General features: G+C 38.6%; 2 protein-coding genes across 2 annotated transcripts; both read right to left on the reverse strand.

Moving 5' to 3' along the window:
* Positions 1-4,774: 4,774 nt before the first annotated feature.
* On the reverse strand, positions 4,775-9,763 carry LOC131316562 (kinesin-like protein KIN-10A). The gene is made up of 6 exons (XM_058345974.1): positions 8,735-9,763; positions 7,688-7,843; positions 7,492-7,599; positions 7,295-7,405; positions 5,659-7,185; positions 4,775-5,229 (listed from the first exon to the last, which is right to left on the reverse strand). Exons 1-6 carry the CDS (start codon positions 9,419-9,421, stop codon positions 5,047-5,049), a joined length of 2,772 nt encoding a protein of 923 aa, XP_058201957.1. The 5' UTR covers positions 9,422-9,763; the 3' UTR covers positions 4,775-5,046.
* Positions 9,764-10,979: 1,216 nt separating this feature from the next.
* On the reverse strand, positions 10,980-14,684 carry LOC131316322 (plastid-lipid-associated protein 6, chloroplastic). The gene is made up of 4 exons (XM_058345644.1): positions 14,245-14,684; positions 12,198-12,434; positions 11,540-11,666; positions 10,980-11,427 (listed from the first exon to the last, which is right to left on the reverse strand). Exons 1-4 carry the CDS (start codon positions 14,530-14,532, stop codon positions 11,213-11,215), a joined length of 867 nt encoding a protein of 288 aa, XP_058201627.1. The 5' UTR covers positions 14,533-14,684; the 3' UTR covers positions 10,980-11,212.
* Between the last annotated feature and the right edge of the window lie 331 nt (positions 14,685-15,015).

Raw genomic sequence — 15,015 nt, forward strand, 5'->3', positions numbered from 1 at the left:
TTTGATTATTTTTTCCAATAAAAGTACCCAAGTAACTATGGACCATTGGACAATAACCGTTAGGGTAATCTTTACCCATTGGACAAAAGCCTTTTCTTTATTTTATTTGGTAAGTACATATATATATATATATATATATATATATATATATATATATATATATATATATATATATATATTTAAAGGACATATAGTCTTTTCCAAAAACTTAGTTTAGTATTTAAAGTACCCGTACCTTATTATCCCTTGGATAATAACCGTTAGGGATTCTATTAACCATTGGGTAATAGGCTCATCTTTCAAACAAGGTACTTATCCCATTAAACTAATATTTTGTTAAGATTTTCGGGAGTACAAAAGTACATTATTTTATTAATTAAGTACGGTACCTTTTGTATTGGTTTAAAGGGTGAATCTTGACCCTTAAAGACTAAATTGCCCTTTTGTACAAAAGTACCTATTGTTTATTTGTATTCTTACATGTTAGTACATACATATATATACATATATAGCTAGTACATGGGAGAGAGGAGAGAGAGAGCCGTGAGAGAGGAGAAAGAGAGAGGCCGAGAGAGAGAAAGAGGGAGAGGGAGAGAGAGAGAAGGAAGAAAGAAGGAAGAAGAAGAAAGATGGGACTTGTACTTGGTGATTCTTCATCTTTTCAAACTTGGAAGATGTATATCTTTCATATCTACCACCATTGTTCTCCTTTGTACCAATTCCAATTGTTTAAACCATGAATCTTGTACCCATGTCTCCTCCATTGCAACATATCTTCCAAGAATCCCATCCAAGAACTAACCTAGCCATGCAAGCCTACCAAAGTTAGCTTCCAACCTTTTAATCAACCTTGACATGTGAAAGAAAGGTGAGGAAGAAAGAGAGAGAGAGAGAGATTCGGCTAGAGAGAGAGAGAGGGAAGCCCTTGCCTATAAATAGAAGCTCATTCCAAGCTTAAACTCACACCTTCAACCATTGCTCTCACTTCTCTCTAGAAATTCCAAAAGTTCTTGCTTTCAAAGTTCTAGTTTTCTAGTGTTCTTGAGTGTTCTTGAGAGAAACCACCAAACCACCTCCCAAAACCACCGTTAGATCTTTTAAAGTAGCTTAGTTAGTTAGAAAGTTGTTTCTAGGAAGAGAAAGTACAACTCTCTTCCTTTCGAAGCAAACCGACGCCGTTACGCCGCCGAAATCCAAAACCGACGACCGAATCTTCTTAGCCGACTACTACCGCCAAGAAGCAAGGTAGAATATTCTTATCGTCCACCCAAATATAGTGTAGGAATTCCTTATCCCTATTCCTAAGTATAAAGTAGTTTTGTATCATAACTCTAAAATAAGTTCATTTGAAAGTAACTTTGATCACTAAGCTTATGTAGATAAGGTTATCTTTATTTAAGAATGTACGAAATGCATGTTGTTTGTTATTAAGTGATTCAAGCATGTCACGTAGTTTGAAATATATGATCTTGTTAGATTGAATAATACAAGGAATGATATCGTAGGTAAAAAGTCCCACCGCGGAGTCTATGCATGAGAAACGAGACACGGAAATCAAGGAAGTAGAAACATGACACTTAGGTTTTGGTTTATGAAAATGGCGTGTTTTGAAAGGTGTGAAATGTTTTGGAAACCACAATGTGGCCGGACGTTGTAGCCCTTTGTGTGGTGTGTGTTTTGTGTGCCAATGGGAGACCGGGACGGCGGAACCATTATGAGGATACTCGGAAGTCCGGAACGGCGGAACCGAGGTTGGGTGTGTGCTTGGTTATCCGCGTTACGGAGCCAATGCAATGTGTGCCAATGGGAGCCCGGGACGGCGGAACCATTGTGAGGATACTCGGGAGTCCGAAACGGCGGAACCGAGGTTGGGTGTGTTAAAAATTGAGTTTTTGAAAAGGTGATATGTTTATGAAATGTGGAAAATATTGACACGGTCTACGAGGAGTCACGTAGGAGAAACTCACAAATCTTGGACACCAACGTTGATGGTTTATCGTATACGAATGTGTTGTTGTTAGATGAGCATGCTATGTGGAAATCTTTGACTATATGTTGTATTGTTATAAGTTAAGGGTTAGAGGGTTTGGATTATTCTATTGAGCGTTTAAGCTCACGGTGTTGCCTTTTTGGTAACCCTGACTTATTATATTGGTGGCGACGCCGGTATAATATGTCAGACCTCATAGATGAACAGGGTGAACTTTACACCTTGGAGGCATTTGGAGCCGAAGAGCTAGCCCGGATGGAAGAACAAGTGGAGCAGTAGTTAGGAACCTTAGTTCCCTTCCGTTTGTAATAAAAGTACTTCTTTTAAGTTTTTGTAATAAAGAGCCAGACTCAGCTTTTATTTCAATAAAATGTTTTATTTAACGTACCCAAAATTCGGGGCGTTACATATGTTGGGTTCAAAGAAAAGAAAGGGAGATAGCTCTACCAACCGTCATCCTTCCGCTTTTGAAATTGCCGAAAAGACCCGAAAATGTGGGTTTTGCCACCGTGTTGGACATAATAGGCGCACTTGCCCAAGCAACGGTGAAAGCAATAGTCACAGCCCCCATTTTGTTGTGGCTAAACAAGATGTCACTCTTAATATGCAAGAAACACAGTGTAAGTTATCTTTTTTTATCGGCAAGATTTAACGCTTTTTTTTTTATCGGAGAGATTTAACATAATTTCCTCTACTAATACATGCTTCTAACTATTTTTATTTACTGATATACGTTTTCAACTACTTTCATGCAGTTCAATGTGAGATCAGTACATCATTAGGATTGTAAGTCCGGTGGAGTTTATGATCGTGGAGGTGCTAATTTTTTTTTTTTTGTTCTTCTATATCTTAATCAGACGAAGGCGCTTCCACTTTTTGTAAGAACTAGTTAGAAAGTGTAGAATCTATAAGTGTGGAACTTGATAGATTTTTTTGGGACTGTACGAAGAACTAATGAAATCATGTGGAACTTGTTGAATTTTTGTGACTATATGAAGAACTAATGAAATTTTATGACGGTATATACTTATATATGATGGATGATGGGAGTTTCAAGTTTATAGTTGTATGGATTTATGACTGTATATGAAGATTTATGAGCGTATATGGTGGACAATAGGAATTGCATGTACAGGGGAGGTGGGTTTGTTCACTGCTGTTTTGTTGTATCTTGCAGATTTGGGTAGATAGATTTTCCACTCATTAGTTATTGGAGGGTAGTTAAGGTATTTGAAGAAATGAATATTGTAGATTATAAAGTACAAGGGCTGTTTAGTAACTTCACCTAATAGGGACAAAAAAAGAGAGTATAGGTGTAGAAATAGGGAGTGTAGAAGTCAATCTAAAAAAACTGCCCACTCAATTACTTACCAAAAAATAATTTAAGGGGAAAAAAAAATTGCCGCACTTTTTTTCGACGAACAAGATAATTCCTGTAATATTAGTAATACGGAAAGAAACAGTACAACAAATTAGTTGTGCAAATTTTTTCATACATAAAATTGCTAGCGATGCATCCAGATGTATATCCATTTCTACGTCCCTCTCTGAATGTTGGTACTTGGTAGGGCTCACGATACTATTTTTAAAGGGTCTCACCATCACTTATATAAGCGGATGTAAATTTCAAAGTGTTTGAAAACTGTCAGGCCAGCACCCCAAATAATGTTTGAGTGCTTAGAACCACCACACAATCATATGGGGTTCATATAATAATTGTGGAGCCCACATAATTTTGTGGTTGTCAAAAAATCATGGAGTGCCACAGAATTATGGACGGTTTATATATTAGTTATGGAGCGCCCGCATATATATTTTTTTAAGGCAAACATTTTTTATTAATCTTTGAAATTTACAAAGGAACAAGGAGTGATGGCATCATATTCCTAACCCAAGACCCAACCGAGTAAACAATGTTAAGAATAATCCTATGCCCATCTAAGACCCAAACCCCAAGTTTAGCAAGATGCCAAACATGAGAACACCCATTAGGAGGAGCCCGCATATTTTTGTGGTGGGTAGAAATTCTCGAATTTCACTTGGCCATGCTTCCGGAGCAAATAATAATTTTCCATGCACCCAAGTTTTGCTTTAAAAAAACACACAACACTGTCCACAAAGATTTTGTTGCAAAAGAAGTGACTCATAATTGTTCGTTCCGTATAGTTGTTGGAGCTATCTCGCAATTTTTATTTTATTTTTTCTTCTACTTATGCAAGTTCGAGAAATTGTCCTTCTATTTGTGATTGTCATGAAACATTATTGATTGGGCACGTTTGTAAGCTATCTCAAAAATTAACAATGCGCTTTTGTTAACACGTGAAATGGTAACCTGATCAAGAAGACATGATATAGTACCAAATTATGGTATTTAAAATGTGGTCACTCGAACATTAGTGTTATAGGCTCTGTTATGTTAAGGTTCTTATTTTTTAAGTACTTATTTTCTGCTTTACTAGACAAGTCATTCTCTCACAATGGCAAATCCCTTCAATGGCTCAAAAGTTTGGAATGTTTGGCCTCCGCGGGATTCGAATATGCGACTTCATGGAGGACAGGCACTTATATGCTTTCTCATGCCCACTTGACCAAAATCCCTTGCTTTTTTGCGTGTGCAGATTATGCACTTGTTAATAAAAAGAGTCCATTTTTTGCAGATAGATGTTTGGGAGGGGCTTTATTTGGAGATTGGAGAACATATAACTGGGGAGAAGCAGCAGAGGGAAAACCAAATTTATGGTCATTCAAATTCCAAAGTCATGCTGCAATGAGTGTCAAACCAATGGAATGGAATACATCTAATCAATTTCCGAAAACCAAATTTACCAGTTGAATTTGTTTCATTGCTTCCATATTCCACAGAGTAAACCAAGTTTACCAAAAGGAATACTCATTCTCATACACAGCAGAGTTGCCAAAAAAAAGTGCCAGATTTTCACTGATACACACATCCCACAGAAAAACAAAACAGGTTTTTCTACACAGATAGATATAGAAATGCACACACCACTCATACAAGAAAGTTTGGACTCTTTCGGCTAATACAGAAGAAACAATCACCTTGCCGTCACATTCAGTATATTTTCCATTGAAGTGAATGGAATGTGATGATTTTGAGCTTGGATCCCTTTCACGGGACGTAAGCAAGCAAGGTGGCACCGTAGCTGGTTGCAAATGGGAAGTTTGCTCACGGGAACTGTGGCTTCTTCCTCTCTAGCGACAGGGGCTCCGGTGGGGTCCTATATTCCAAGAAAATCATTTGATTTCGATTAAAGTCATATTCAAGTACGTTCAAGATACAAATAGCAAGGAGATGCAAAGGTTAGTAGACTGTTGCATATTGTCTGGTAGGGAAGGATTTGCTCTCAGTCTGCTTGGGACCAAGGATGATTTGTCGATGAAAAAGAAATAAACAATGCATAAAATTCGATGGAAAATTAGGCACACAAAGAATCCAATCAACTAACAAAAATGCTTCTCTCCACCTAGAAAAACAAAACAAAGAATGCTTCTACTGCAAAGCTAAACAAAACAAAAACTATATGCCTTGATTTTCTTCTGAAAGTGATTGGTACTCTCTTATTTTCTGCTATTAGCACATGGATGAGCTATGGATAAGCTAAGAAACAAGCATAGTGACTGAAAGTATAAAGAGTCGGATATCATACCCCAAGCACAAGAAAAGTGAATTCCGCACCAAGGTGGATTTCAATCAGCTTCCGCAGATCAGCAAGTGTAGCATCCTTTACAACCTTTAGAGTAGTGATAAACTTCCCCTGATGCTCCTTTGACACCTCCCATTTGACATAAACTTCAACCATATCATCACTAGGTTCACTTCTCACTTGCAAAGAACTGTAATTCTCCTTTGAATCATCGGAGTTCCGGATTTTGTTCACGTGTGATTCTGCCAATTTCAGCTTGTTATCCTCACCAATTGTCCTCACTGGAGATGAGTGAGGATCATAACTGTCAAACCTCTTTTTGACAGGAACTGGACTTGTACTGTGCTGAGAAGAAACCTCTCGATAGTTACCACAAAGTCTGTGTATGTTTTGGATTCTCATCCGCCTAAAAGAGTCTGTATCCTTAGAGTCATCCATTTCACCTCTCAATCCCAAACCTTCATTTTTCTCCTCTGACCAACTTCTGAAGTAATCAAGATTTTGTACAATTCTGTCGGACACATTTGATGTTGCAAAATTTAGCCTTCGACTAGGATCTACTGTCTTCTCCTCTATTACCTCTTTCTGCACTTCTTCATCCAATGATTTCTCTTTTTCTTCCTCTTGCTCTTCTTCTATTTCTTCTCCTTCCTCAAATACAGTACTCAAAGATACTTTGTTGGCATATGTCAAGGAAAAGACATCATGGTCTTCGTCATTCACCATATTCACATCTGTAGAATCCCAAAGGCCCATGTTAGGATCGTTGCCTATTATTTTAGGCCTACTATCAAAATATTTTACATCATGAACAATTGGCTCTTGTCTACCCATATCCAAATCCATTGATCTAACCAAGTCCATTGATTTCTCCATCCCCGGATCCTCATCAGCATAAATCTCGAACAGCCTTTTCGCAAAGCCACTTCCATTCATTTCAGCGGAGCCACTGATTTCACCATTTCTATCTCTCGAAACGCGCAACTCTGACTCAATTTCCTCCAAACGCCGCCTTAGCATTTCAAGCTCCTGTTGCTGTTGCAATACTTTCTCTTCCATCTTCCTCCTCTCCATTTCAACAAATTCGCTTGCCATTTTCTCACATTCTTGTATTTTCTTCTCTAATTCACATTTCAGCATTTGGGTCCGCTCATTCACCTTTAAGTTGATCTCCTCTTCGCTCTTCCCCAATTCCCTCCCTTCCACTGTTGCGAGTTTAGCTCTTAAAGCAGAAACTTCTTCTTCTTTCTTCATAAGTTCTTTGTGGGCTTCGTTTCGCTCTTTCTCTCTCAGCTTGTTTTCCATTTGTAGCTTGAAAATGAACTGGTCCATCGCTGTGATCCTTGATCCTAAAATAACTGCTGAAGTTGAATCTTCATTCCTGTCCTTTGCAGGTGTGTGAGGACCACGAACAATGCATTTTGCTTTAGCTCCGTATTCAAGAGTTGAAATTGTCTTGTGCATCTCCTTGGGATCTGGGCTGGCGCATAATATCATCAGAATTTTTGACTTATCATCCTCAAATGAATCCTAAAAGCAAAATCAAAACAATCATCCTCAGAAATCAAGTTCAAAGAAATATGAAATGAAACAGCACTATATGATGCAATGACATATACAGTATATGACTAGAAATTACCTGCAAAAGCATCGTTAACTTGCTATCTCGAAAGGGTACATGAGAATCACCGTTTGCAATGGACTCTACGACTCTCTTCAATGCTATATTTCCTTGGTTGATCTTTCCGGTCTGAAATTTAAGAAATTATATAAACCAATAATTTCACCATCCTTCAATTATTTCACCAAAAGAGAATACACTTATAAATATCCAACCTGCATTTTTGCTTCCAAACCATTTTGACCAGCTTGTTCAATGTTTTCAGAACCAGCCATGTCAACAAGCATTAGCCGTCCTCCCACGGTGGGGACATCGAGAATTATCTGAAACATGTTCAATTTCAAGTTTAACGGATTTTGGATAAATAGGTACACCTATTCCAAGAGGACAAAAGAAGTAGTAGATGCAAACCATGCAGTGGCTTCGAGAGCTTCTCTCATTGCAAAGTGTGCTTTTGACTATCCGTCGCTTCTCAACCTTTTGGATCTCTTTTGATATCTTTGTTGCTTCAGTTCCAGAGATAAAAGTAGCATTTTTTGCCTTCTTTCCCATCACTTCCAGCCTTACCTGGAAATGTATAATGCAGATTTTAAGTTACTAACAGTTCCCCCAGTTCAAAAACAACATAGAGTACCCTGTAACCAATGGTAAAAAATAGCATTTTGTTCCATGTGAAGAAAACATGTTTCAAACATTCACAAAAGATGGGTTTTATTGTTTGTGCAAATGCTTGTTAAAGATAGACATCCTGAAAAGAATGGCGCCTAGGATTCATTCACCAAGTCATCTGTACTTCTCGAAATGTGTTAGACGAGATATTATTCACAAAAAGCACACTAAACTTCAACAAAATCGACATCTGATGTTTCCAAAATGAAACAAATAGACCAACTCAAAAGGAGCCCCTTCACTGTATCCATTTCACACAACTAAGGTGGGCTGCATTCAGACATAACCATTTTAACAATTGACATGTATGTAGTACTTGGGGAAGCCATAAAGTTTAACATCTCACCCCATTGCTTTGTGTTTTAAGAAGATATGTACTTGCTAAGGAAACAAAATACACATTTCTCATGAATATATAGAGCTCAACGTAAATCAGAATCAAACGACAATAGAAACCGGAAAAGGGGTCAAATGATAGATCTTAATAGTGCTCAATGTCAACTTCAAACAATAGCCATCAAAATTCCAGCTAAGTATTACTGGTCGGTTGCGCACGCAGACACACCTATCAAATTCGAATGCACTATACAAGACTACAAGATCAAGGGTAGATCTTGATAGTGTGCAATGTCAACGTCAAACAGTAGCTATCAAAATTCAAGCAAAGTATTTTACTAGTCAGTCGCTCACGCAAACACACCTATCAAATTCGAACACACTATAACAAGACTACAAGATCAATAGTACCATAATCAAAACTACAGATTCAAGTAAGAGATTAGTTTTCACCTTGGATGCACTGCCCTTAGACCACGGAAAACTCAACCCTCCCCCACCATTATTCGTCGACAAAAGATCATATATCTCCTCATTATATATCTCCAACACAGTGACCTGAACAAATGTCCCAACCCCAACACACTGCTCATCACTCCCATCATTCCGTCCATCCCCTTCACCCAATATATCTTTCAAAGACCGGTACACAATCCCCGGCTGCTTCGCGCACCCAAACATAGTATGGCTCTTACCCGACCCGGTTGGACCGTACATCATTATAGTACACTTAGCCCCCAACTTCACACCTTTAATCCTTGACTCGACGAATTTCTGGTAAAACCCATCAAGATCCTCCTCCTCTGACAATGACACCCCATCAAGACTGAAATCCCGGTACCCGATTTCGGTTCTAACCCTAAGAGAGTGGAGGTCCGGGTTGATCTTGAATACGGGTTCGGGCTTGTCTCTCCGGTCTGGGTAGTCACGGATTCGGCCTATTACTTCCACCGGATGCTCGGCTGGTGGTGGGTTTTCTTTGGCTGTGGGGTTAGGGTTTGGTGAGGGTTTTGATGACATGTTGAAGTTTAGGCGGTTCTTGGAGTGGGGTGTTTTTGGATTGTGTAAATGGGTTTGATTTGATTTGGAAGAAGGTGTGTGAGCCATTTGGTTAGACTTGGATGAAGGTGTGGGGGCCATTAATGAAACACCAAGGGAAAATCAGTATTCGAATCACAGGGGATATCAAAGATTGGAGTTTGAACTTCAAGCTATGATCTTTTTTCGGTGGAATGGAAAATCTTGAAGATTTCTTGGTATTTTTTTCCAAGAGTAGTAATTAAAGATTTGTTTTTGGAAATCTGGGTTCGTGAGAGAGAGAGAGAGAGAGGACTTTGTTGAAAGCAGAAATTGAGGAGAGAGAAGCCGACTTGGGGATGAGAAATTGATGAATGTTCAGAAAGGTGAGAATGAAGAAAGAAAAAAGGCAAGAACTGAGAATGGAAAGAGAGAAGTGGAAATTTTGATTTCTGAGGATTTTTTTTGAAGTAAAATGTAGCCGTTAAGAATCTAACGTCTTTATTTGCTGGCACGTTGCGTGGGATCATAGCCGATCTGTTCTCATTTACGTGCTCACCTAATTGGGCCGGCCCGACCAAGGTGATCCATCATTCAATTCTTTTTGGGATTTGATTTTCGCATTCCCATTTTTGTATTAATTCACACTCTCTTTTTTATCTTTAATGAAAATTCATGTGATTACAAAACAAAGGAGGCGTGGAAAATCAATTCCTTTCTTTTTTCTTCATTTTTTTTTCCAGAAAATGAATCCATCTCTTTCAATTTTTCCTGAAAAGCCCAAAACTCTGTGTTTATAGCTTATATTTTTTACTTTTTAAAAATATTTGAATTTCAATCATAAATATGATCAAATGCTAGTAATAGAAGGACCATCCCCGGAGTAAGTTAAAATAGAAGCAAAAGCTTTATTCGGAACGAGCATCTCTCAAAGGATTACATTGTTGAAATTTGTCCCACATCGATTAATTATCTCCTCTAAAACTAGTATATGAGTATGGGCGGCCTTTCCACTCTATGCCAATTGGTTTGGAGTTAGATGCTTTAACATCATCCACCAATCGGTACCGTCGCTACTCACCACCGTTACTTATGTTTTTCTTTTACGAGACATGTCATTACTTATGTTTTTCTTTTACGAGACATGTCATTATTTATCCAAAAAATAAATACTTATTTTCCTTAGCGGAACGGAGGTCTTTCTCCGAATATCACCGATTCTTGAGAAGTTGAAAACCTACTTTGGTGATTTCAAAACGATAATCTCCAAACAAGTTCCTTTTGAATTATCAAGTCACAATAATACATTTTTTTGTGATTTTTGGAAAACAAGAAACAAAAGCAAAGGACAGTGATAAAAAAAAAAAAAAAACCAATCCAATAATTTCAGCTTGGCTCGATTGCAATCCTAACTTAAGCCAGCCCGATTGCAATCCTAACTTACGCCAAGAAGAGGGCCTTCTCAGCTGCAGGCCAACCCTGCACTCAATTTGGCATTTCGAAATGAACAAAACATTACTACTGCCAACCCTTCAATTTCTGATTCTGACATAATGCCAAACTTCGAAGGGTACAAAGTTTTCTAGCCAATTTCCGTTTGACCAAAAAAAAAAGAAAGTCTTCTAGCCAACAGGAACATCATTTCTTGATCAAACGAAAAAGAAAAAGAAACATCGGTTCAATTCAAACGGCTGCTGTAATTGATTTTCATTATACAGGTTTCGGAAACAAAATATTACAGCTGCTCTAATGCAGTAGCTCTCTCTATACCTGTCATTTACAAGCCAACCAACAAAGTATCATCCTCCTTGTAACTTTACCCACACACATTCGAGCCGCGAAGAAGAAAGGACATGGCGAGAGAGGGAGAGAGAGAGTTACACGAGAAACATCGTGTTGTGACGGGCTAAAAGCTTATGCAATCACAAAAACTCTAAGCTCGGCCCGATCGCCCCTAGTGATACGGGTATCAGAGTCAACATAAGTAACTTCAAATTCGCCACTTCCTGTGTTTGATGGCGGCCTGAAGTTATCTGGAATCCGAGGTATCTCCAATGGAGGTAGTTGCGATAAATTGCCGGTAGCCTTTACGGTTGTTTTCTCAAATGTTATCTTGACCTTGGAAGATCCTATGCAAAAAGTAGGAGCGCTTCTCGGTAAAAGCGAACACAGTGCAATAAATAAGAACAATGCAAGAGATGCGCACGTGAATTCAAATGATGGAATTCTAGAGTTACTGACCTACGAGTTCAAATTTGTGGGCTAACGTGGCAGTCACTTCAATGGGAGGAATAGGCCATGGAGTGCCCAATTGGAGGTCAACTATGTTGTCAAAATCCTTGCTTAAAATGTCGATCCTTTGAAATACCTGACCAAAACAGCATCAATTAGAGTACGGGGGAGGTTAGAATTCAGACCGACAACACAATGAAAAGTTCAAAAACACTCATCGTTGTCAGTTTCGTGCCAATCATATTAATGGTGTTTCATGAAGAGTGATTGTTTTAAAAAGAACTACAGAAACAGTTCGCCAAACAACTTAGGAGTGTTACCCAAAAAATGAAATAGATAGTGTAGAATCAAGAAGATTTTAGCTCTTGGCTCACCCCAGGAGGAGCCCATTTTGACATGGGCCCTCCACCACCAAACAAGTTTGGATATTTACAAAACAATGCTCAAGAAACCATGCGCTTTGGTTTGACAGCCAATGTAACGAGTGAACAGATGATGACAAACAGAGAAAGTGACTAAGCTAAATCTGTTTCCTCAGTTTCCCTTCCTCAGGTTTGACAGAAACTTAACAAGTGAATAGATGACAAGAAAGTGATTAGGTTTAATCCCAAAATTCCTGGTCCAAACACTGCCATAAGCTATAGAATGCAGGGGAAGTTCACTGCACCTGGCCAAGGGTTATAGGAAGTAGCCTTCCAATGGGGGGGCCAGGTCGGCTCCCACCAAGAGTACGAGATGAGAATGCACTACTATATATTAGTTTCCATCTTCCTTGTAGTTTATCAAGATCATTGGAAAGATCAACAAGTCCTCCAGCATCTTCAAGCTCCTTGGCAGCGGCATCTGCCTTTCGTAGATCATCTTCAGTTCCAGCGAGCCCTCTGTTTAGCCCCGAAACAGCACTCTGCAATTGACCAAGACAACCATGTTCTGAATAAGTCTCGTTTAATTCCAAGCAAACATAGCATTCAGTTTGTGCCTTCAGCAAATTTCAAGTGCATATAAGCTCTACTAGTAGGGAAGAGAATATTTGTTATGTTGTTTACTTTTCCATCTTGGGGTAGTTTCATTATAATATCAATGTGGCAGATAGTTTAAGTTTGTGACAAAATAAAAAGAAGAAGAAGAAAGAACCGAAAACTAACAAGAAAAAACCGAAAAGGTGATACAGGTACTTCAAAGCTGATGAAAAAGCATATGGTACGGATATAGTTCATTGTAGAATAAGGTGAACGGCAGATTCCATCTTGAGCTGTCTTAGACAATTAATTTAAAGATGCAGATCCCTTAGAAATGTGTTTCTGTAACTTGATACTGCACTTCTCCTTCAGTTTATGTGTCAAAAAAAGAAATTAACCACTGCAATATTGTTGGGATAAGTATCAAACCTGATACAGAATATGGATGCTCAAAGAAAATGAAAAGCCAGAAATGTTAACTTTGATATGATAGAAGAATTGAAGTGTTCAACATCTGCACAGCCACAGCCATGTCCAGTTTCAAAATATGTTCGTTTGTTCCTGGTCATTAACCAAGGTTATTAGACAACAAACTATATCATGCAGTAAAAACTGTTACTTCAAAAATGGTTCCCAACCAACTTCCATGCTAGTACACATACAAATCATGCTTTAATGGCCGCATCGGTTGTTTAAGCAGTTCAAACTTAAGAGTAATTGTTTTCTATTCCGTTGATATATACTAGAAAATGAAAATCTCTACTGAAACAGAATAATGGGCCTCAATTTTCTAAATTTCTCAGGGATCCAATTTTGTGTTATTAGCTTGATATACATAGTTTGGCCATTCTATAACAAGTCAAGCTTTTGAGACAATGGACGGTTTGACATGTTCCCAATCTATTTCATCCCCTTATATTTGTGCACCTTGTTAAATTCAGTCTGCTTATCTGTCCATGTGCAATACACGATTGCATGTGTTAGCTTGTTATACAACGTCGTACTTATATCTTTTTAACTAGGTGTCCAAGTCAGCATATGCCCACCTTGACTAATCCTGAGGATCATAAACCCACCGTCCACTAGCGAGGGTCCCACTTGAAGCCCAAGCAAATGCTCCCACTTCTAAGTCTTGGGACGTTTGGTGATTTGACATCTCTAATGCAAGCACCGCAGTCAAGTTCAACCCTCCCTACAAACTCCAAATATCACGAATCTAGCTATATGCAACTACAAGTTTGCTTTGTTACTTATCAGCTTTCTCCATTCAATCAAAAAAATATTGAACACATAATTAGCTACTGCCCTGGCAAAGAATACAGCCAAAACTAGCTTTTTTAACCAACACAATTCACTGAGCAGCAGAAACCAATCAATTCAAGCAAATTAAACTCAATCCGCATAGAAAGTAATTAGAGAGGGAGAAGTTCTAGCAATCGTCATCGACACAATACTCTGATCAATTCCTGGGTGTTTGATTATAGTAATCAAATTAACATCACCACACGGCATCACGCGCATCAATCATATCCAAATAGTGATCATAGAATCACTCCAATTATATGGTGTACGAAATATCATAATTTGGAAATAAATGTCGAATTAAACCCATAAAAACGATCTTCTCAATCACACTAAACCAAAACCCATTAAAGAAAAATCAAGAATTGGCAAGAATGGTCAAACAAAACCCACAAATATGATCTTTCCAATCACATTAAACCAAACCCATAACAGGGATTTGAACTATAATACCAGTAATTTGAGCTTCAGCGATGCAATAACCTTGGTCTTCGAGTCCTGGAACCAAGAATCTGGCGGCGGCGGCGGCCGAGGGTCGGCCGCCACGGATACCTCACCGGCGGCCAATACACGAAATGGATTTCGATTGGGATGTATCGAAGTTTGGAGAGTTTGAACTTTGGGGATCTTTCTTGAACGAATATGGAAAGAAGGGGTAGAGGGTGGCTGGGATGTCGATGCTGGAGAAGAGCGAGAGAGGAGAGCTGGGGAGTGAACAAGAAGAGTAGTGGAAGAAGCCATGGATGGGTACGGGGGGTGATATTTTGGGAAGTAGAGAAATGGAGAAATGGGTCTTTATATATCTTCATTGTGTTTGGTTGGTGTGTGGCTTTTGTAGATTTTTTTGATTGGAAATTTCAACGCAGGTTTGCGAAATTTTAATGGTTCCAGAGTGAGCGTGAAGAACCCAGTGGAACCACCGGCCTGAGGGGAAAGGTCAGAGCGTGGGAATATTCCATCCAACTCGTCTATGGACTATTGTATTGCCGACAGGGTGCATATATCGGCACGTGAGGTTCACCTCTAGTCCCAACAAATGTTTTAAATTATTCATTAATTTTAAAATATTTTTCCAATGGTCTTGTAAAAGGATAATACAATTCGATACTGCATGTGCTCAATCTAATGTGGGACCAATTTTTTATTTAGAATTTAGAATCTTGTAGTATTAATGAAAATCGGTATACTGAGTCAAGCATTTAGAGTTATCGGATTAAGCTTATT

The sequence above is a fragment of the Rhododendron vialii genome, chromosome 2a (assembly GCF_030253575.1).
Source record: "Rhododendron vialii isolate Sample 1 chromosome 2a, ASM3025357v1".
Taxonomy (NCBI): Eukaryota; Viridiplantae; Streptophyta; class Magnoliopsida; order Ericales; family Ericaceae; genus Rhododendron; species Rhododendron vialii.